This window comes from Equus przewalskii, chromosome 2 (assembly GCF_037783145.1).
Source record: "Equus przewalskii isolate Varuska chromosome 2, EquPr2, whole genome shotgun sequence".
NCBI lineage: Eukaryota > Metazoa > Chordata > Mammalia > Perissodactyla > Equidae > Equus > Equus przewalskii.
Window position 1 is genome coordinate 113,280,565 of NC_091832.1, and position 25,312 is coordinate 113,305,876.

Here is a 25,312-nt window from a genome sequence, read left to right on the forward strand (position 1 = left end):
ACAGTACATTTAGTGAATTAACCTTCAATAACCAAATTAAAGGCAGATTTTTATTACTTATATCCATAAACTATTAGGTTAAATGTTGGCCCATTTCCTCTTCAAAACCACATGAGAACACAAAAATGCTACAGATTCATATGACTGGTTTATTAATTTAGGAATTGTAACATTTAGAATCCACAAGCCAAAAATACTGTCTGATCTCGAAAACAAATATATTTACTAGGTAGTTTAACAATAACTTTCTTAACTTAATGAAACACACACATCTTTCCTCAATGCAGCATCTGAAGACCACTGAAAAAAACCAAAAAGCATACAGAAAAGTAAAAAATTTTGCGTATGTTAATTTTTGATGTTCTAAGTATAAAATTCTGTGATAAGCAAATGTTATACTAAGTTATACTAAGTATACTTATACTTAATAATTATACCAAGCACAGTCATGTGCTCACAAACACAACTGCAAAGCCTAAAAGATGAAAGCAAACACAAGACTGAAACCCAACACAAACTGAAAAATCATTCATATTACCTTGTTACCAGTTTTTAAAACACAAACTCTTATTCAAGATACACTCCATCCTATATTTTCCTTTGACAATTTTAACTTATCCTTTCAAAAAAATCTCTTTGGAGTCTTATTTTCCTGTCAGGTCTCATGTTCTCGATAAAGATTTCTTTTGATCAAGTTCGACATTTACATTTGTTTGTTTATCCCAACACGTTACTGAGCGCCCATCAGGAGTTTCCAGGCACTGAGGATCCTGAGGTTAAGAGAGCAGATAAGGTCCCTGCTCCTAAGGAACTTTGTCTAGAAAACACACCAGGAAGTAGAAAGAGCAATAATAATTGGAGAAGAAATCGAAATCTAATTTCTGTAACTCAATTCAATTCAAAAGAAGTCATAAACTTATTATCTTGGGAAAATCAGAAAATATGGACCCTAAATTTACCAGTAAACTTTAGTGTAATGTATTTTCCAGTAAGTATTCAGAAGAAGGCAGCAGCCCCAGAAGCACTGGCCATTATCATTTATATTGGACTCTGTTGCATTAAGCTTTCCAAAAATAGAATTCACATCTTCCTTCATGTATCCCCAACAGATTTTTCCTCCAATGGAAGAAACATTAATGTTCTTACCTTGACTACCATTTCAACTGTGATACAGGAACTTGAATTTAAAAATCAGGGGTGAGACTAGCTCTCTAAGGCCCCTTCTAGCTCCAAATGTCAGGAAACAGCAGGTGCCACTCCCTGCCCCCCTAATCTGAAAACACATGTGCTGGGGCCTTTTCCGAAACCCTCAAGTCACAGAAAGAAAAGTAAGCAGGTATGGAAAAAAATCACACTAGATGGTAGTTCACACTAGATACCTTATGCAATCATATGTAATTTTACCATGTGCTAATTCTATAAACGACTGGATGCAATGAAGGTAACACAAATGGGTATTTCATTGTTATGTTTACATGTAACAGTTACCTATGTATTTAGAAATATAGGGTACAGTTTGATTTCATGATTAAATGTACAAGTTTTGAAATCAGACAGATATGGATTTGAAGCCCAGCTATGCCACAATTGACGTGACCTAAACAAGTTATATAACCATGCCAAGCCTCAGTTTCCACTTCTACACAATAGGAATACTAAAAATCTACCTCAAAGTATCATGCACCTGAGGTCGTTAGCAGGAATTAAGCACTAAAGCTGTCAGCTATTACTGCAATAAAACATTTCCATTGAAAAGAACATAGGATAAATACCTGCGAATAGTTCCCTAACATAAGAAAACATAGATACAGAAAAAATATCTTGAAGATGTTACTATATCTAAAATATATCTTGAAGGTGCTATTATATCTAAATTTCATAGCAAACTGGTCTCATTTTTATAAGCTTGGCTCTCTTTTCAAACAACTTCTCAATGGTTTCCAAACAGGGCTTTCAAGCTGCTGAACAAAAACAGGTACATCTGTACAACTTTAGGATGCATGTCTAACATGTTTACAGATGAAGCCAAGTCAGATGAAGAGAATAGAGGGTATGAAGAGATTTTCAAAGCATTTAAAGAATTCAAGGTATTGAACTCAAATACAGACCCTATAATCTAACTGGGTAAAATTCAAGAACATATATTTTTAAAAATGCATTATTCAAAAATTAATTCTGATAGAAAACAGTTTCAGGAAAATAAGTAAAAAGTACAAAGTAAAATCAATTTTTCAACATTAAAACATGCCATTTCAAAGGGGCTAACATTGACTCGATAAAGTGCTCATATGATGTACCGGAAAGTCTCTGTGTCTCACTTTCTCATTCTTTCTCTCCCTCTCTCTCTCCTTTCCTTCTTATCTACCTCTTTAGTTTCTAGAATAGTAGAGGTTGTATTTATTTTTGAAAACTTTTATTAAGGATGTATTCTATTGAACAAACTTCTCAGTTTCTAATTGCCTTGCTTAGAAAGTGGGAATGATAATGACTTCACCTATTCAACAGGGAAAGGCATTATTCTGCTCAAAAGTCTTTATGATAAGCTTCATTTTGCCAAAAAACTTTATATCGCAGGAAGATACCCAAATGCCAATTACTGGCATTTCATATAAATATACAACATTATATAAATATTTAATATTCAAGTAGTATTTAATATAGCACTATTCTAGTGTTACTAATAATTTGGATAGTTACAATTTGAACATAACAACAATAGATGTGAACTACGTAGAGTGCTCCAACACACAAGCTAATATTAGTTCTTTTTCTGCTATATGGGCAACCTGAGCCTATGCGCTGTGTCTTGTTCCAACCATTGATTGACATACTACATCAGAAAATGACAGATCTGGAAGAAACCTTAGAGACGTCACTAGATTTTCAGTCCAGTACTTTTTCCCCCTAATCATGTTTTCCTAGATGTAGTTATTTCTAGAAGCTGGAAAATATTTAATTTACAAATACATATCTCTACTCCACTTTTGGTCACGTGGCTGACTTGCCCTTGATAATGTTAAAATAAATTAGGCTGCTTACAAACTCAGTCTTCTGGAAACCATACTACGGATCAGCGACCATCCAGCTCTCTTCATTGCGTGATATTTTCCATGTGACTTTTCTAGGAATACACATTTTGTCCTTTGGGAATCCCCACTTAAAAGATGAATAATTTTTCATGGGAGGAAATGAGAGGGATAGAAAAAAAATCACAATATATACCTCCCCCCGCCAGAATAAATTGGCAACTAAATGGTTTTCCTTACATTCGATATTACACAGTGGAATTTTGCTTGGAAACTCTGAAGTAGGAATGAGTGGTTTATAAAGCAATGCTTTTATACCAGAATATCAGAGTTTTGGGTCACGTGTTGAAAGAAAATAAGTATATTTGGAAGCACTTGGTCCTCATAACTGATTGCTCCTTTTCTCCAAATTTATCTTATTAGAAAAATTCAACTTTTTTCTGAGTCACAAGTATTGTGCCCACATAACTGTAAAATCCCACACCCAAATTTTTTAACAACAAAGATGACACAGTACCATAACTAATTAAATAGATATACTCTAGCTAACTCACCTCAGATATGTAAACTATTTTTCTAGCTAACTCATATTTTATTTCCAGAAAATTCTTTCCTTTTTTATCTGAATAACTTGGCAAAACAAATTATATAGAGACAACTTTAGCTTCTTTTAAGCGTCATTGACAACATAGTAAGTAAAAGAATGGTGTTAAATTTTGTTTAAAATTATACTAATGTTATACATTTTTTACCACAAAGAAAACAATACTGAATTTCTACTCAAGATTCACATGGTACAGGGGTCAGCTCCGTGGCCAGGTGGTTGAGTTCTCGCACTCTGCTTCAGCAGCCCAGGGTTCACGGGTTTGGATCCTTGGCACGGACCTACCCACCACTCATCAAGCCATGCTGTGGCAGCATCCCATGTGGAAGAACTAGAATGACTTACAGCTGGGATATACAACCATGTACTGGGTCTTTGAGGAGAAAGAAAAAAAAAAAGAGGAGGATTGGCAATAGATCTTAGCTCAGGGCCAATCTTCCTCACCAAAGAAATTTAAAAAAGAAGATTCACACAATATATGATAAAAGCAATGGCTTTTCTCAGAGGATGTTGAGACACAGTCCCCAAGTGTGGGATATTTTGTAAAATGCACTAACTAAAATAGATCTACTCTTGGAAATGTTGTTTATTTCCAAGTCATTGACGGAACACTAAACATTTGTGTCTAAATTTTGAAAGCAAATATGAGAATCATATTGTTCACAGGATCAATCAATCAATCACTCGGTTGATCTGGCCTCAAAGACACACAAGCTCAGCCAAGAGCACATTTCCAATCAACTTCACAAATATCCCCTGAGCAAAGATAATGGATCTAGGACCACATAAAATTGAATATGTCTAAGAGACTATGAGCATTTTAGCCCATGTCATCTATGTAATCTTAATCTGTGGATGATTAACTATAATAAACTAATAGTTAATCTAAAATGAGAATCCCTGCCACTGTTCCTTACTTTGCCACATTATACACTTTTAGTTTCCATCAAAAAATATGAATATAAATTTTTTTAATTTTAATATAGTGCTTCTATAATATTTTATGTTTGCTAATACTTTGTCATTATTTTTTTTTTTTGAGGAAGATTAGCCCTGAGCTAACTACTGCCAATCCTCCTCTTTTTGCTGAGGAAGACTGGCCCTGAGCTAACATCCATGCCCATCTTCCTCTACTTTATACATGGGATGCCTACCACAGCATGGCTTTTGCCAAGAAGTGCCGTGTCTGCACCCAGGATCTGAACCGGTGAACCCCGGGCCGCCAAGAAGCGGAATGTTCAAACCTAACCGTTGCGCCACTGGGCCACCCCCGTATTTTGTCATTATTGTTCTTCCTTTTTTTTCTCTTGCTAACCAAATTTTGTTTATTCATTAAACTTTTCACCCAGTTGATGGTCTATAACTTTTCTAGATTTTCTATAACTTTTCTAGATTGTTTTATCTCTCATAGATTTCATTAAGCAGAAAATAATGATAATAAAAATAAAATGTGAAATACTGGTCAGTTAAAGAGCATTGCAATTAAAGCACTATTCTTCAGGGTTCAAAAAAGAAAAACATCTATATATTTACATATGTAAATATATAGATACATAAACATGTATATATACACACACAATCTAGGAAGCTTATAACGATAGTGTAAGAGTTCATGCATGCTTGTATTATAAGAAAATTTAAATTAGCCATGTTCCTAAAGGATTTAGACCATCTGGAATTTTAATGTAGATTTATAGTAAGTGAAACTGATGGACCCAAATCAGAAGTCTACATATGTTAGGAGAGGGGAAAAAAACGTAATTGCTAACTTTTTCCACTCACTAACAATGGCTAATGATGGATTTTGTAACTCCACCACGTATATTTTTTTTCTCAAGTGGATATTTCTGTGATTCCCTAACTTCAGTCCTTCCGGAGGAACGTTTACAGACAGAAATAACTTTATGTCAGTGCTATTCTCACTACACTGTCCTCAGGCTACACCTTCTGCAAAGGCAACCAGAACTATAGGATGAGTTCTTAGCCTCACTGTGTCAACAGAACTGCCACATTTTTTCAGTTGTCAGTATTCTTATTTTGAAAAAGAAAAATTAATCTTCTCTTCCTCACCCATAATTTCCAATGATTCTCATAATAGTCATGTAAAATAAGCAAATCAGTTCATGTTTTGACAGTCATACGGTTAGTCAATAGCAAAGTCCGGACTAGCAGTCTTCCCATTATGTTATTCCCTTTAAAATATATACATATTCTTTTAAATATATATATATATATTTTAATACATACTCATTGAAAACAGATCCAAACAATACAGAAGGTATTTATAAAAAGGAAAAGTCTCCTGTGCCCACTCAGAATCCTGTTTGCCAAAGGCAGCCACCATTAACAGTGCAGTGTCCTTCAGACATTTTCTACGGCTATGCAGATATTCACGACAGAAATAGATTCAAGCATGGTGTTCTACATCTTTCTTTTCTTTCTTCCTTTTTTTTTTCTTTACCTTGGCGATCTTTCCACCTTAGAACACGTAACTTTATTCAATTTAAAGAGCTATCTATCCACCAGTCCCCTCTTAAAAGTGGATGTTCCCTTTTAATTTTTCTATATTAAGCCCATAGAATATTTTGTAATGCTCCAACTGTAACGGGAAAATTTTATAAAATGTGAAAATCATGGACTTACATTTCAAGTCAGTCAGTCCTCTCCACTGTTCTGTATGATTTAATTTTTGTGACAAAATACTTAAAATATATATATTTGAATTTAAAACACCTGGTAAAAGTTCTTGATATTGCTATAATAATTTGTTCTGAAAGACGATTTCATCACTCAATTCATATACATTCATATAAACAAACATAATATAAAACATATATTATTCATTAATATTGATATATACAGCATGTTTTCATATATGCCAATATTTTCCAGAAAATATTCTTTCGAGACAAACTCATCTATACTGCTGTGTAGCTTGTTTTTCTGTAATGTATATAATCCGGATCAGTAAACATGTTTTTTCTCATATGAATACATATTTAGAAAACTGATTGCATTGACTGATATCATAACGATGAAACTATAGCAATATAGCAAGAAAAACAAAAGATACTGAAATAGTTTTTTTAACTTAAAAATCAAATGGCAAATAAACAAAAGTCTTCAAATTATAAACCATATGGCTTGGGCTTCTGTCAATTATGAGAAATTATTTTGGAAGCACCAACGGGTATTAAAAACTTTTTTGAAAAAGGCTAAATATAGGTTTTTCTTTCAACCTTTTTCAAACATTGCTTCTAAAATCTCTTAGCAGTTGTCTTCCCAATATTACCCTCTTTTTAAGGTAAAAAAGACAAAAGATAATTAGTTCCTCTGGAAGTCTCTATGTTTGCCTGATTGTGCTGAGTAGAAATATGCATATTTGCAGATCTGCCAAGTTCAATCCATTTTGCTGGAGAATTCCCAATGCATTGGATTTTTGCCAAACAACTAAACTAAGCTGGGTTGTTGAAAGTTCTTTTTATCCATCTGCAAAATTTCACTCTCTCCCTCTGCTGGCGGCCACAGACACCCTTTACAGATATTGGGTTTAGACATGCAATGAAATGCACATTTGTTCCCTTTAAGCGTTACAACAATGAGTACTTCAGTATCCCCTTCTTATAAGTATTTTACTTTAGAGCTGCTCTCAGTAACTGGACTTCACCACTCCCTGTGGAGATGAATAAAGCTTTTCTGTGAAAGGCTCTTCCTATAAGATTTGCAACTCTTACCATTATTTGGAGAGTTCAGAAGCACTTCTAAAAGCTGTAAGCATTTTACAACGCTTTCTTTGCATCACTGAACAGCCCTGGCTGATGAAAGCAAAATGGAAAGGGCCAGAAGCGTGCTGAAAAGAGCACGGTCCTTTCTGTGGGATCAATATTTCCAGCTTTAGCCCATAATCAGGGTGAGGGCCTGCCTTGCTCATATGTGTTGCCTCTAAGCATGTGGACTCAGACATTGCAGATCACTGGGATGCATGTAAGTTTGCGCAAAAAAAGTCTCTCCAACTTACCCAAGAAGAACATACTTACTCTATTGTTTATTTGTTTGCAAAATTTTAAACACTAAAGAAGATGGTTAACAACAATAATTAACACAAATTTTGCTGTTGTACCCCTGGTTACTTATGTGACCAATATTGCAACTGTAACAAAAAAAGTTACTAGCACTGCTAGAATTACAATTAATTTATACAAAATAAATGGAGGAATTGTGGGAGAGGGAGGCACATTTTGCTTTGAAAAAGTAACAATTTGCTCATTAGAGCTTCACTCACTTTATTGGATACCAACCCTTCCACATGGTCTCTGTTGTAGACTGACCACACAGTGAGGACGGGCTCCAGGTGTGGTACAGAAAAACTCATCAGAGTGAACACTTTCCAAAAAGTCTGTTCTTTTCTTTCAGAAAAATTATTAGTACTTTGGTTTATTGAGTTTTCATTTTCTCCTTTTTTTCACAGTGGGGGCAGAAAAGGAGGTTTTATGCCAATTGTAAAGCTTTAACCAAAACCAAAACATAACAAAACAGGAAATAGGATGAAACGAAAGAAGCTTCTTTTCTCCAGTCACAAGAACTGCATGTAAACGATAATTACAGTAATATAAGGATAATATATCTATCTATTAAATTTAGCTGAGACAGAGAGACTAGAAAGTTCCCATTTGATCTGATGGTTAGTAACACAAATGGATTAAGATGAACAAATCTAATTCTATCATTACTCCAAATTGTGTATGTTCTTCAAGAAAAAATATTCCTGAAGACACAGAGTTTGAGAGTTTGAGTTATCTAAATTTAAGCAAATCATGTTGTAATTATTGATCAGAACAAAGGGTTAATATTCCATCCCTGTAGGAAATGTCTCAAACATTACATTTGATTTACACAAAAAGATAAGAAGTTGGCACTACAGAGTATAAAATTTTTTTTGACATGACAGGCAAACAAAAATGTACATATTATCAATAATAATGCCCATGCAGGGCATTCTACTCCCTAACATCTGATCTCCTAGGAGCCCTACATATTTAAACACGCTTTGAAAAAACTTCTAAAAACTCGAGACTGTAAATTTTATATCTGGCTCACATGATGTCATATTTAACGATTACAATTATTCTCATTTCCCTTTGTTACTTGCTTCTCTATAACCAGAAGAAGATCTCGTATACCAGTAGATACAGATCCTAATGTACAATTTGGGGATTTGCACCTGAATAGAAGATGTCAGGGACACAGCCCAGAACTAAGCTCCTTCGCCTTTCCCAGGAAATGAATCTGGGAATGAAAGGAAAAAGCTCTCCCAGTCAATGGGCCAGACTTCCAAAGAAAGCGACACTGCCGGGAGTCCTCAGCCAGCAGGAGCCCTTCAATATTGAAAGCTCTTGGTGGCATAAGCCCCAAGTGGCCTGCGCCCTGCAGAGATAGTCCGCTAATCACCATAGTATTTAGAGGGAGGATCCTGCAGAGGCAATTAAAAAGGAAGTAAGTTCCAAGGATACAGGCTCTCATTGGACTCTCAGAGCCACTTCTTTTCCCAGTGAGTCGCTGGAGGTCTTCAGTTCTTGGGTAGCACTCTCTGGGCTGGAGCAACAGTCCTCTTCTTGCTATATGTCTAACTGTTTTGAACTTTGCCTTCACAAGTTCAGCCACTTCTAATCCCAGCTGGCTGTTGGGTCTGCCACTGCAAGGCCACTTTGGTCTTGAAATAAAATGATCTGTATCTAAATTTGGGCTCCACCACATTTGCTGTAATTTACTGTGTGAGTTGGACAAGCTACTTAACCTCACTGAGCCCCCATTTCATCGAACATAAAATCAAGTCATAATGTCTACCTCATGGGGTTGCTATGACTATTAAAAATAAGTCAAGTAAACTATTTGGTATTGTATGTGGCACAGATCATATGTTCAATACTCTCCCCTATTGTTTGACTTTATAATTCTATTAGCAAGTCCTACATACTCCAAGTTAGACTGCTTTTGACCATTCCCTCTATCTACCTTACCCATGCTCTAGTTTCCAACAGGATGCTGTTATTTTCTTGACAACATTCCATTTCATGTCTATAGATACTCTCAGCCCTAGGCAAAGTCATATCCTAACATAAGAGCAACACCTTAGTAATTTATACTACGTACTTTCATGGCTGCTCAAGGTCAAGGCAGATAAATCCCTCCTGCCGTATCATATGTCCATCCTTTGAAGACAATAAAGAAGAGTTCTACACATGAGCTTAGTAAAGGACTCCTCATTTGCAAACTTTGATCATCCTGACCAGCAGAATTAATTAAATGGAATGCCTGGCTTTCCAAAGCCCAGATCTGCAACAAACTTAGCAATGGTTTTTATTGACCAAAATTGCTATCTATTATCACTAAAATTCGCAATATAATCATATATTTTGGGTCAAAGTAGATACTAACCTGCCTATTTTATTATAGAGGAAAAAATTATCTTCAAACCACAGTTAATTTATCTTAAGAACTTTATAATTTGATGAAATTCAGTATAGTTGTGATCACCTAGAACTGTAATTTTCAAACAACTCTCCACGGAGGTTCAACAGTGATGTCTCAGGGGACCTACCTGAACACGAGATGAGAAGGAAGGGAAAAAGGGAGAGTAGGCAGGGTCCAGGTCCACCATGCAGACTGCAACCAGAACAGGGCTCTTTTTATCTTTGTTTACACCACACCAGATTCTATTTCTCAAAGTGGTCTTGCAGCAAAAAAAAAACATTTGAAAGGCCCTGAACAAGAAGATCTCTTCAGTCTTGTAAAGAACTTTACGCCCTCAGGTAAACACTCTCAAAAATCAAAACAGGAATAGAAATTTAGAGTTTCTAGTTAAATGGGCATATGAACATTCTTATAATTCAAAGTCAACAAACTGAAGTCTTTCATCTTCTGGGCCGGTTTAGTACTTTCACAGTCTAACTCTACTGTCCAAAGGACGCTCGCCAGAGTAGGAGGAACATGCCAAGCTAACGACGCCTGAGAAGGGACAGCAGGCTCTCTTCAGTCATGGCAAACAGGACATAAGTTTTTGATTAAAAAAAGTAAACTTTTCTTCAAGGTCAAATAGTGTTAAATTTTGCCATGAAAATACTAGGAGACAGATACCGAAACTCAAGACCTGAGAAAGTAATAGTCAATATCTTCCTTATCCCATTCCTCAAGGCAGAATATCTCTGATTTCTGATTTTCAGAAAGTAAATTCATACATATAGTACACTTATAAAAATATACATAATATTTGTTCATGAAAATTAAGGAAAAGACCACACTTAGATGAGTGTCTTCAAATATGGTTCTATTTTAATTCCGTGGAAGAGGGTACTTAATTATTAGGTTTAAATAAACCCTCCTACCACCTAACGCATGTCATCATCTACAATGGTTAAAGGTTATCATCAAACTGAAAGCTTAAGACCACTGGCAAAATTCAGGGAGTTTGATGACACTACAATTCCCAGTCATTGATTAGCCAGCCTAGTCTAAAAACACTGTCCCTAATGCAAATTTCCCTCTCCCATCTCCACAAATACTATTTCAAACTTTTCTCTTTCCTCAAATCCTTACCAACTATCTGGCCACTCCCTCTTCATAGAGAAAATTGCCGGTATGCCCCAACTTCCCCTGCCAAGTCTATAAGCCTACCTGCATCTGTACGTATTCTACTGTCATTGCCTTAGTTACGTTGAGGAGGTATCCTCCCACCAGCTATGGGTAACGCCTCTTCCTGCACTGCCCACTTCATCCTTTCCTTCCTTTTCAGAAACACACACCTTTAGTCTCTCCACTTCTTCTGCACTGTTCCCGTTAACATTTAAACGTGTTCAAGGCTCTCTCCCATTCCAACATCCCTGTCCAGATATGGGATTCTCTCTATTTTTATTCACAGACAACATTTTCATAGAACTCTCTTTTTTGCTAACCTCATCTCCTTACCCATTATTTATTCCTCAACCCATTCCCATCTGGCTTCTGTCCCCACCATTCCACCAAAACGTCCCTTGCCAAAGTCACTAAGGACAATTATGTGGAAAATCCAGTGGGTTTATTGAAGTCTTCATCTTCCTTGACCTGTCAGCAGTATTTGGCACTCCCAGAGAACTCATTATTCTCTCCCTTTTTTCAAGTACCAGAGTTGGTTCTCTGTTCGTTATCATACTATAATCTCTACAAAAGTCGTTTCATTTATTCTCACAGCCTTAGTAACCAACTGCAAAACAATGATTCCCCAAATCCACCCCAGATCTCTCTTCTGAGTTTCTAAGACTCATCTATTCAACTGCCCATTTAGCCTTTACGCTTGGAAGTCTCACTGGTATCTCAAGTGAAGCAAATTGTATCACAATATGTTAATATAACAAAGACAGGGTAACATCTGCCCTTCCTAAAAATAGCCCGAGCTGATTAGTGCTCTCTCATTGTCAGTAATAATAAAATTGTCTAATTCTCATTTGACACTCAAAAAATAACCACAAAGTAAAGAAAATTTATGCTAACTAAATGATCATCATTTAGAAGAGTATGAACTTTTTGGTGTAAAGCTATTTCCCCAACTTTTTTTCAAACTTCTCTTCAAATTAAGTCTCTTCTGAGGCACCTGCCCTGAATTTCATAAGGGCCTTCAGGAAATTTCTAAGCAAAATCAGAAATTTTTTTTAATTGTGATTTTATACAGAAGTCAAATAGATTTCTCCTCTTTTAGTACTCTCATGTATCTTTTGTTCCTTGGAATAAATTGTCAATTTAGTATAAAGGGACAATACTCACTTTATTGCACCTAAAATATCATTGGTCTTTTGCCTGATTGCCAGTGTTAATGGTGTTGCACAGCTCACCCAATAGTTCATAATGCAATTGTTTCCCCTGTGACCAGATGTGATGGTTTCTATAATATTTTTAAAATTTCTTCTTGAAAAGAAAGAGATTCTTCCAGACAAGAGTCATGACTTTTAAAAAAAAATCAGATTTCCACAAACTATGCATGTGATAGATATCCAGAACTAAGAATTTTATATTCTATTATTCCTTTAAGTGTATTTCCTTCTTCCTTCCCTCCCCTTTATTTAATTTTTTTTCATATAAATAGAAACTGCAAAATTCTCCACACTGATGCAACCTATTTGAATTATCCAGAATCAAATTGCCTTATTGACCAGCTTAGCGTGATCAATTTTATGAGCAATTCTAAAGACAGTGTTTTGATCACAGAAAACAAACCATAAGACCTTAGAGAAAATAGACAGACAACCTTCATGCCCAATTCCAATGTATTCATTTTGTCTACTGCATCTAATTGCTCTGCCCCATTTCACTCTCTCCAACAATGCATATGTTGACAAAATGGTAATTTATTTATCTTCCCATTGCCAAATAACATTGACAATAATTTCATAGACAACAGAAAGAAAAGTCCTATTATATATTACATTTCTCATAATTAAAATATTATTAAAGCTATATCACCTTTAAATCTATTTACACAAAAAATTGTTTTTACCAAAATAGTACTTTGCTATATTCCAACCTCTGTCTTTTTATAGGATTCCTTTTACAGTAATATTAAAATACCAAAAGTACCTTTTGCAACATGGTTGTCATTTGAAATATCACTTCTTCATGTCCCTGTTCAGTTACTTACCTAAAAGAACAAAAAAAAGAAACATAAGTTTGAAAGCATTTCAATACATCATTAAGAAAAGTTTTTTACATCTGTAATAAAAATAGGTTTGTAGTAGGCACTGATAAATTACTCCATAAAAAAATTGTCACTCTACTTGAGGGTATTATGTTGAGTGAAATAAGCCAGACAGAGAAAGACGAACTCTGCATGACTCCACTCATAGGTGGTAGTTAACATATAGACAAAGAGAACTGATCGGTGGTTACCAGGGGAAAGGGGGGCATGCGGGGAGGGCACAAAGGGTGAAGTGGTGTACCTACAACATGACTAACAATAATGTACAACTGTAATTTCACAAGGTTGTTAACTATCATAATCTTAATAAAAAAAATTGTCACTCTATTATAAATGCAAAAGAGCAAACAAAAAGTAGGCAAATATTTCAAGAGCTCAGAAAAGTAGGCAAAATAGAGTAGATGAAAAGACGGAAAAATAGTATATATAAGAGGAAGAGATTTAAGAAATTATGAGAATGTCCATCTACTCACAGGGAACTTTAGTCTGAGATAGTCAAGATAATTGCAAATGAGATAAAATTCTTGTGTTCACACTTGAGAATTTTTTACATTGGTTCAAGCTGAGTATGCCAAACAACACTTAACCAATACACTCTGGTTGATGCTTTAGTTATATTCTATAGGAAAGTTTACATAGTCTATATTAAAACTTTTATTGTTAAAACATTATAAAAATAGTAAAAGATTTGAGGAACAATAAAAATCACTCATTTCACTACCTGAACTCAATAGTTTTTATTTATTCATGTTCTTTCTCCTTTAAATCTATGAATATGAATAGGTACTCATTTAAAGAGGTGACTATAAACCTAGCATGAATATGAGTATGTACTCCTTTAAATCTAGCACATATAACACACTATAAATACAAAATATTATATTCTTTCTTTATTTTTTATTACTTATAATTATTTTTCATGTTACTGCCTACTGTTCACGCATGTCAATTTAATGTCTGCAAATTTGTGCATTGAGCTGCTGTTTCATAATTTACTTATCCATTGTCTTTTTAATGACAGGTAAATTATTGTCAAATTTCTATAAGTAATAATTCAAGTATATGTGTATACGTAGCTCTTTTCTCTCTTTTCAGTTCCGCTCATCTTTAGTCCTAATTTTTGCTGATTTATGTGCATCCCTACATCTGGTAGGATAGATCCTCCTTCGTTGCCCTCCCTTTTTTTTTCAGAGTATATGTTTATATCACGCCGATGTCTTTTCCAATTGAAGTTCAGTATCAATTTGTTGAGTTTAATTCCTTAAAGTCCAACGAGACTTATTAGGATTGCATTCAGTCTATAAATAGATTTGATAAGAATTGACAACCCAACAACTGCTTGTCACTCATCTATCCCTTATTCAAATCTTCCCTTTCATCTCCCAAAAAAGTATTCCAGTTGTCTTTGTATGGTTCATGCACACCCCTTGCTAAGCTCATTGAGAGGTATTTAACACTTCTTCTTGCAATTGTCAACAAGATCTTCTTCCTTGTTATACTTTCTGTCTGATATACATTAATACCATTAATTTCTGCACTTCTGTGTTTATTCTCTTTAGAAAGTTTATAGGCCCTTTAAAGTTTTTGAATTTCTTGATTACATAACAATTTTTAAAACTATAAGGAAAATGCACAAATTCTTCCTGAGTATACCTATTATACAAGTTAATATAATTACGCAGACAGACCATGATATGCAAAACAACCTGGAGTTGATGGCAGTGAGGACCATCAAGATGACTTACTGAGCCACATTCCAAAAGTAGGCTTTGATTTTTACGTGTACATCCACTTGGAAATCGTGCTGCCTCACACGTAACATTCAAATATTTTATAACTTTGCATTAAAAGTGTGCATGTATCATTTTCAGAGACAACTTACTACACAATGATATCCTTTGGCTTTCCTCAGAAAGCTATTTTAAGTGTGTTTGTGTCCCATGGGAGAAAAGGTCAAAGGATGTGAACTGCGGTTTAACAGGAAGAGCCTGGCTTTGGAATCTTACCGTCCTGGCTTCAAGGCCTGACTCTGCCACTTGCTAACCACAGGCCCTGCGCAAATTGCTTGAACTCTGAGCTCCAGTTCTCCTCAGGAAATGAGGTGACTCGGAGGATTAGAGATAGTAGGTAGGATGCAACTAGCATAAATGTGTCACTCAACAATTGGTAGGTATTACCGTTTATTGACAGAAGGCTATATCTAGACTTAATTCTAAGCGTTTTACATACATTAATTCATTTAATCTCACAATAACCATGTGAAATATTTTGTATATTTAGTCCATGAGGAATGGGTTCAGAGTCTATATTGAACAAGTTCACAATAATCAGTGCTGATCCGGGATTCTAACCATGTCTCTCTGATGCTAAGTCAATGTTCTCTCCACTGTGACATCCTGAATTCCATTTTCATTCCTTTTCCCTTCTAAGATCCAGCTTTTCATAATATTCTAAAGACTTCCTCGGGGCCAGCCCGGTGGCGCAGTGGTTAAGTGTGCACGTTCCGCTTCGATAGCTAGTGGTTCACGGGTTCAGATCCCGGTTGTGGACATGGCACCACTTGGAAAGCCATGCTGTGGCAGGCATCCTACATATAAAGTAGAGGAAGATGCGCATGTATGTTAGCTCGGGACCAGTCTTCTTCAGCAAAAAAGACGAGGATTGGCAGCAGATGTTAGCTCAGGGCTAATCTTCCTCAAAATAAACAAATAAATAAATAAAGGTTTCCTTTTAATTTGAAATGATGGAAAAGAGACCTTTCGAATTTACTTTAAAATCCAGTGAATAATGTCTATAATCTTGAAACTGTCATTAAAAACCATCTATCATCTATCTAACCCAAAATACCTTTTCCAACGTTAGTTATCACTACTTTCCTTTACTCATCCTACAACCAGACCAAATTCCTTGCTATTCTCCTTTACATACATGCAAAATTTGATTTCACTTTTTTGTCTCCATGCTGTCTCAACATAATTCACTGAAAAACTTTTCATTACAAAAGAAATAACTCTTTGTACTGGTTATTTTCTAGGCACGCCTGAGCTCCCATCTGTTCCCTTCTCTTCTCTGCCCTGCTCTTGTCTGTGAGTTGACCTCCACAGACTGTTACACAAGCGCCCTTACCCAGTGGCTTTGGGTTTTGCCAGTGGGACTCACCCAGCAAGAGATACCACAGTGGAATATGGGAGAGATTAACATTAATGTGTATGTTCTTCATGTTCCCTCCCGGCTTTGACATTCTGGCCATGCCTGCACCCTTCTAGCACTACAGCTTCCATTAGATGGCCCCTGTTTACATGTTAGGAACACAGTTTCCTCCACCTTGGTCCTTCAGGTCTAGCCTAAGGGAGATGATGGGTGCCCCAATGTACTTCACCATGCCTTGATGGTTCCCTTAACCTAACTCACTTCTCTTTAAACTGTCTCTTCATTAAAGTCTCTTCAAGAATCCTGGCTGAGTGTCCCATCTATTCTTTCTCATAAAAAAAAGTGTATAAAGTACAGAGAAAAATACTCTATGTATAAGCATATAAAGTAAAGAAAAAGATATTCTTGGAACAACCAAGCTTAACAAGAAACATATTACTTCCAGAATTGCTTTATATATGTACACAGAGTTATTGTCTTAAAAATTATATAATATTGTTTTGGAACTTGCTTTTTTTGTCCTCATGGACCTTGGCCATGCCAGTATATACAAACTCACTTCATCTTTTTAAATACTTCTTAGTGTTTCTAGAATATATGCACAAACCATATATCTATTTAATCAAAGAAAAGACATTTTTTCCATCCCACAATATCCAAAATTAGTTTAAAATTTTCTTAGTTTTCATTTATATCTTCAAGTGCTCCGTTCATAATTCTTCTATGAAGGAAACTTGAGGGATGATGTTTACTTTGACTCGCATACAAAAGCACTGTCTGAAATTGCTGACCGAGGAATGTTAAGTTGGACAGGCATCTCGTCTCACAGTCAAACTGTAAGAAAAACTAAGAGATGAGCGATGCCTGCAGCCTATTACTTCTTCTCCCTTTTACAATTACCATTTATTACACACCTACAATATGTCCGAAGCTACACTAGCTTTCTCACGTATATTATCTATTTATTCTTCATGACATGTAAGAAAGAATTAAGTCCCTTTTACAAGAGAGAAAACTAACCATCACAAGGCTGAGTAATTTGCCCAGGCTTTGTATGTACCAGAGCCAGGATCTAGCCACCTCCCAAGTCTTCTTTTTCATTGTCTTGCTGCCTCCTTTAAAAGATTTGGTTTATTTACAATTTACTTGATATCAGGAGTTTAGAAAACTTTTTCATGCCAAAGTTGTGTTATATTATACGAAGTTTTGCTAAACGCTCATTGCATTGCATCACACTACATCAGATTTTCTTGACATGTGATTTGGCCTAAAGTTTCATTAAGCCATTAAAATACTGTAATGTTTCCACTTTATCCTCTCCTACTCTTCAATGTAGGTTACAACTTCACCAGTCATTAACATTCAAGCCATGAATGGTTACGAAAACATGAAGGACTCAAACACTACAGCGTTAGAGATGTTCCAATGACTGAGAGGCCCTAAATGAGTGCCCCTGGACCAATTACAGCAGAATCACAAGGGTGCTTTCTAAAAAGTCCTAGAGCCTTGAGCCTCACCCCAGTATAATTTGTTAAGATTTTACGCTTTTTAAAACTTCCCCAAGATGATCCTTTTGCATATTAAAATTTGAGAAAATAAGACAAGAATGATTGCCTTGTTCCAGTGGGCTTTGGACCAGCAGTATATCAGCATCACCTATGAACTTGTAAGAGATGCAAATTCTTATGCCCACCCCAGACCTTCTAAATAAAAACAGATATTCAGACACTTAAATCAGAACCGTCGTTTCAAATTGCCTTAGAATAGTGTTTGTAACCATAGAGATCAGATGGTTAGTATAATACTTTTTTGAAAATGTCTTTCTATAGTTCCCTTTGTTTGTGATGAACAAGCCTCTCTGTATCTTAGTATCAATTTGGAAAGTACAACATTTAGGCATTCCTAAGAAGTTTCCATGGAAAAGATCAATCAAATTGAAAGAAGAACATCGCCTCTAGATGTCAAAAGAATAGCACAAGTTCACAAAAACCTTGGCCAATTAAAGTCTAAGACAATAACATCACAGAATATTAATTGTGGACCAAGTTGCTGCCCAGCTTGTACATTAGTGAATGCACTAACCGGGATGTGATCCGCCGTCTTACACAACAACCAAGAACCTAAGGGGAAAATCAACGCTGTTCATTGCATGCTGAGCAAACTGTTGCATCTGACATTTAGAACTGGTTGCACTCAACTACTTTTAATTTTAGTCCCAATTTTAATAGACAAAACAAGAGAGCTACTGCATGAAGTCCTTGTTCCAGGTCCCGTTGGCTATTCTGTTGAGCCTTTGAATACTCTGAGCTCCACCAACAGAACACACATTATTTCCTTTTGAAACTGAAAACCAGTTCCTGGGCCTTTGCATCCATGTTCATTCTTCTCTAAGAGAATCGAAAGCAACGTACGTGCTCTCCTCTTCCCTGTGAGGCTGTAAGTCTCCTCTCTTAATGATGCAGTGTCTTGGGCTTAGTTCATTTTAAAATGCACTTTCTTGGCCTCCTTCAGCTCCACAATTCAATTAGATTCTCCCGGCCTCTGACTGTGAATAGCTTTCCGTGCTGAAATATATCAGACCTCCTATTTTTCTTCCTTCAAGGCAGAGTATTTTGCTTTGAGATTGGCAAAGAAACAACACTGAAAACCATTTGCAGCAAATAAAATATTAACTAGACAGACATGCTCAGCAGCAGTTTCTCAACATCTCTTTCCTCTCTAAACTTAATAGAAAACCCCATATGAAGATAAAGACTCACTAATTTCAATCTTATCTTTCTCCTAATTTTAACAATTACTTAAACAGGAAGAATAGGTACAGTAGCTTTTCCTCATGTTTTAGAATGTACGTTTCCATTCCTACTTCATAGTTATCCAGTCACAACCGACTACTAAAAACCACATATGAACAACAAGATGCATATTTAGATGACCGAGTAGGAACCCCACAGGCTAAAGTGGTAGGTCTGAAACCTGCAAACCAACTCCCCACAAAACTACACAGTATCGCCAGTGTGCAAGCCATTATTTCAGTGCTTTCCAATCTATTTGGAGATGACATAATTAAACAAAAAAATATAATTATTAATAATAATAACCTATCACTTATAGAGTGTTTCCAAGTACAAAAAATCGTATTGACTACTTTACATACATGATCTCCATTACTATTCAAAACAACCCCGTGAAAATCATCCTATATTTACATTCTATAGGCAAGGAAAGGGAGACTCTGGGAAACGAAGAGACCTATCCAAGAACATATTGCTAATAAGTGATTGGACTGAAAATCCAATCCACGTCTTTCCAATTTATGAAGCCTAGGTCTTAGCCACAGTCGGTTTTATAAATCAAAGCAACGTAAACTAAGTGGCAACGTAAACTAAGTAAACTAATACGCTGGATCAGGCATTAAATGGCTGGCGCTGTGTAATCTTTACAGAAGAGATGAAACTTAAGCTGACCTTTGAAGTAGTTAAGAACAGAGAACAGAAAAGGAAATTGGAAGGAAGGAAAGGAAGGGAAAGAAAGACCCAAAGGAGAATGTCAGATGAGTTAATATTGGCCTAAGTAAAGTTACAGAGCAAGACTTCTCAAGGCAAGTTCAAGAGACCAGTCTGGCTACAATAGAGTTAACAGAACAAAAAAATAAAATGGAAAGTGTGAGTGAGGGTCAGATTTCACAGGTCTTAAATGTCAAGCTATGCAGTTTGACCTTGATCTCTAGAATATGACGAGTCATACTTTAGGTTTTTTAGTAAGAATGACATGATCAGAATGGAGTTTTAAGGAGATTCATCTAGCAAGTGGGCAGGCTGACTTGCACAGGGGTTAGAAAGAGATAACTACAGGGAAAATAATGTTCTAAAGGACCTGACAATTGCAAAACACCCCAAAGCTTAAGAATTATATCCTAGCTCCTAAAGACCAAATCTGCATCAGTTAAACCTCTTGGACTTAGCAGTGAATGTCTTTTTTTTCCACCCCAGGTCAAGTCTAGGACTAACACTTGCAGAGGCTCCAGCCACTAGAATGTAAGCTGCATGAGAGAGAGATTGTTGTTAATTGTTTTAATTGTTGAATGCCTGTGTCTAGAACAGTGCCTAACATGGAGGAGACACTCAATAAATATTTACTGAATGAAAGAATAACCCAAAATGCCCAACCACGTAAATGGCTAATCCTAGGCCTAATGCTATTAAGTGCTTAGGTAGAAAACTCTTTTTTTGGTGAGGAAGATTGGTTGGCCCTGAGCTAACATCTTTTGCCAGTCTTCCTCTTTTTGCTTGAGGAAGATTGTCTCTGTGCCAGTCTTCCTCTATGCTGTATGTGGGACCGCCATGACATGGTCTGATGAGTGTGTGTAGATCCATGCCTGGGATCGAATCTGCTAATCCCAGGCCACCAAAGCAGAGCATGTGAACTTAACTACTATGCCACCGAACTGGCCCCGGAAATACATTTTCTATACAGACCACCACTCACCCATCCCATATATATTCATATATAGGGGAGTGTGACATAAATCACACTCCCCTATATATTAATATTAAACAATACCTCATTATAACCAAATGCAATCTACAGGCTTGTTTGGGTCCCGATTTGAACAAATCAACTGTACAAAAGGCAGGTCTAAGACAATTAGGGAAATATGGATATTAGGTATTTGGTATTAAATTTTATTAAAGAGCTATGATAATGGCATGGTGGGAAAAAAAGCCTTACTAGTTAGAGGCATAATGAAATATTTACAAGTAGAATGATATAATGTCTGGTGTTTGCTTTCAAATACTTCAACAAAATTGAACAAAAAAAATGTGAGGCGGGAGAGAGACGAAGCAGAATTAGCAAAATGATGATTTTTGAAGCTGATTGTATACATGGCAACTCATTATAGTATTCTCCTTACTTTGGCCCACGTAAAAAAAATCCAGAAACGATTTTTTTAAGAGCCTCATGAAATGTGGGCAGCAAAACAAAAACAAACACCAAAATTTTAGTCTACACATGGAGATGTCCACCAGATACCACCCAAATATGCTTATCCTCATTCATTCATTCAGCACATGCTTATTGAGTAGGCAATGTACTGGGGTTACTCGAAGGTGAAGGAGACACAGTCCCTGCCCGCAGAGATCTCATAATCACAAACGGGAGGCAGGATGGAAAGCTAATGATAGCAATCCGGAGTCATTGTGACGCGCTGATATAGACAAGTTACAGTGGGGCACAAGGGACACAATTAAATTTAATATTTAGAAAACTCCATCTGGCTGCAGGGTAGTTAATGGACTGAGGAAAGCAGGGAAAATGAGGACAGGAACTGAGGCGGTAGCACTGAAACTAGAGAAGAAGGGATGGATACAAGAAATGTTAAGGAAGTAATATAATTCTCATACTACTTATAATTTACTTTTAATAATAATAAAATAGCTAGCTCTATTGGGTGCCTACTTTGTACCCAGTTCTGCAAAGAAGATCCTGTTTTTGATCTTGTCAAACATGCTGATGGCTAAGAAAATGGTGTTTTTATGGGCCAGAGGAGGAAAAAAAGGAAACTATATGTGCACGCACACAGTAGTTAGAATGTAAATACTAATTAACAAGATGAGAAAAAAATTTATGGAGAAATAGATAAATAAATACTATAAAAATCATTTTGGATGTCACTAAGAAAATACGTACACACACATTGATCTATGCAACGGTTTTTATTTAAAGCGAACTCCTTTTGCTGAACTCAGTATGTGATATTTAGAATCCAAACACTGCAGAATATATCCAGTTACTCAGGTCACATCTGTATTCTGTTAAGGAAGTTAGTTCCCTAACTTCCACTAATATCAAAATATGTGACAGGATATTCAAGGAACCACACACCTGAATGATTCTCCGTAACATTTCTTTCACTCAATTTTAAATAAAAAATAATGAGCCTGTGCCCACAGGAAAGGCTTCGCAGCCCCATCGACCTGGGTAGAGTCAGGCTAGAAAGATGCAGACGAGGGTTAGGAAATGCCTTTTCCTTCCCTGAACAGGGTGTTTGGAAATGTTGAAAGTACCTGGGACGGCCACATCTTTAAATGTCTCAGAGACTGGAATGAAATATCTGAGTCGACAGTCACAATCAACAGGGTAACAATTCCTTCATGGAGCTGACACTTCCCAGAGAAAAAGACCATCTTCTGTTTCCTCCCTTTTTATTTCCTGGTGTGTCAACGACACGAAAAAAATTATCTCCCTGGGAGAGTGGTCTGAGTAAGTCATGAGCTTAGATATCTTCGTTAGACAGGAGAAGAAAAGCAAATGGATTATTTCATTCATTTTCATTATACTGAAGGCCATTTCCTCATGATCTTTTCCAAATTAATTTCCAAATCTAGAATCTAGAACTTTTACTTGAAAAGACAGTCAACAGAGGTTTAAAAGTAGTTGGCTCGAGTGGAGAAACTTGACAAACACTATTTCAGCCAGGTGACCAAGGTTCATACCAACAGTGCTAATCATATGGATGGTATTATCCTTGATATGATGTGATGGGAACAGCACCTTATTCCGTGATCTTCCTCTCAAAAATGTATAACCCAGTCTAATCATGAGAAAATATCAGACAAATTCCAGTAGGGGGGTATCCCACAATATACCTATCCAGTATTCCTCAAAATGATCAAGGTCATCACAAACAAGGAAAGCCTGAAGAACTGTCACAGCCAAGAGGAGACTAAGGAGATAAGACTTTGTAATGTGGGATCCTGGAACAAAAAAGGAACATTAGGTTAAAAACTAAGAAGATCACAAAAGGGGCTGGCCCGGTGGTGCAGCAGTTAAGGTCACACATTCCGCTTCTCGGCAGCCTGGTGTTCGCCAGCTCGGATCCCGGGTGCGGACATGGCACCGCTTGGCAAAAGCCATGCTGTGGTAAGCGTCCCACGTATAAAGTAGAGGAAGATGGGCACGGATGTTAGCTCAGGGCCAGTCTTCCTCAGCAAAAGAGGAGGATTGGCAGTAGTTAGCTCAGGGCTAATCTTCCTCAAAAAAAAAGATCACAATAAACTATGGATTTTAGCTAAGAATAATATAAACAATAACTATAATTAATAAAATGTATTACTAATTGTAACAAATGTACTATTGTAAGATGTTAACAGTAGGTGAAATGGACGGGGAGAGGTAATATGTGAATTCTCTGTACTATCTGCTCAATTTTTCTGTAGACATAAAATTGCTCAAAAAAGAAAATCTATTAATTTAAGAAAAAGTTGGCTTCTCTCAATGAAATAATTCAAAACGTATTCTTATCTTTCCTATTTATGTTTCATAAATCCATACTATGATTAGATAGTCAATCTCTGTTCTTTTGAGATACTTAAGAGGAATATACATATTTTCTCCATTATCCCAAAATAGATTTCCCAATCTCAAAAAGGAAATATGAAGGAAACTAGCTCTTATATTATTCTTGGAAATAATGAGAATAAAAGGCTCTTCCAGAGACCAGAGGCCTGACACCTTCTGGAGAGGCATGCTGCTGTTGCTAGCTGCAAGAGCGAGTAATGGGAATTGCACTGCGTTGGTATTAGAGATCCCAAACAGATGTTCAACCCATTGATCAAAAGATGTGCAGTATGGAGAACTGAACATCCATCTGTCTTTTCCCACAAGAAGACAGAACATCATCAGTGCGTGGAAATTGTTGGGTTTACAAAGACCCTTAAGAGATCATCTGCTCTAATCCTTTCATTTTCACAGATGAGGAAATTTTAACAGCCAGCTAATTTCTGATCAGCAATCCACTTAATACTTTTTTGAAGTGTGATAAATAAAGAGGCTGATCCTAAGCGGTTAAAGAAAATCAGCCTCTTTTCTTTATAATAATGTAGGCAAATAAATTTTACTTAAGACAGACGACATTTTCCACTTGAACTCCTAGTATGGAGAAAGGGCAAATCAAAAAAGTAGCAAGGACAAAGACAAATAAGAGGCATTGAACAAAGAGAACTGGTAAACTAGGTCAATGAAGATGAGGCTGATGGGAAAATCCAGGAGAGGGAAGAAGCCTCTGTCATGGGGAACTAGAAGCTACAGCCATACAAGGTTTTTGGAGGCAGATACAGTTTTTGTTTTGCCTGAACGAAAACTTGAATAACCACTGCCCGATCTCTAAAGAACTGGCCACTTCCTCAGTGAAGCTATCAGCGCAGCTCAGCGACAGGGGACTCTAGCCTTGGTTAGAAGAGAAGTAAGACTTGTCAGAACACCGGCTGGGAGAGTGCACTGGAGAAGGGAAACTGAGAAGAGGAATTCATGACTGAGGAATCATCTTCCCCTATAACACAAGAGGGTGCCCTTTATTGGCATGTCTGTGTGTAGTTAATATGCTGAGAACACTCACACTTGGAGGTAAGAGGTCTGTTCTCTAAAGAACAGTTGGACTGTGAAGTCAAACATGATTCAGTGGAAGGGGCTTTCCTTAGAGCAGGAAAGGGGCCATGGCCATGATTCCAAGTTGAATACAGAGAGAAGCCCCTAATAAGGTCTCAGGTTGGTGACAGCAGAAATGACAACTGACAAAGCAGGCAGTCTGAGCCCAGCATTTACTGAGTTTATCCAAACCAGCTCCATAGCAGCAATAAAATCTTGGCCAAAAGCTCTTGAATCCCTTTCTCAGCATCTGAGATGTCATAATGTCTTTCTCTACCTCAAGAAAAGGGGCACCAGCACCCAGACATGCACTTTTCCTTTCTGCGAGAGAAGAGAGGTCTCAATAAGCTGCGAGGTTTCTGCTCTGTTCCTCAGTCCTGTTTTCTC

General features: G+C 36.6%; 1 protein-coding gene across 16 annotated transcripts in view; it reads right to left on the reverse strand.

Annotated features, from left to right (window-relative positions):
• ANK2 (ankyrin 2) overlaps positions 1 to 25,312 on the reverse strand; it is a 619,163-nt gene that overhangs the window by 440,218 nt on the left and 153,633 nt on the right. For 15 of the 16 annotated variants that reach the window (XM_070609330.1, XM_070609316.1, XM_070609320.1 and 12 more), the window contains exon 2: positions 13,234 to 13,294. The exons of the other annotated variant lie outside the window; for it this stretch is intronic. In XM_070609330.1, coding sequence (XP_070465431.1) covers positions 13,234 to 13,254 — 21 coding nt within the window. In that variant the 5' untranslated portion in view covers positions 13,255 to 13,294. The remainder of the gene's footprint in view (positions 1 to 13,233; positions 13,295 to 25,312) is intronic. 16 annotated transcript variants of the gene reach the window in all.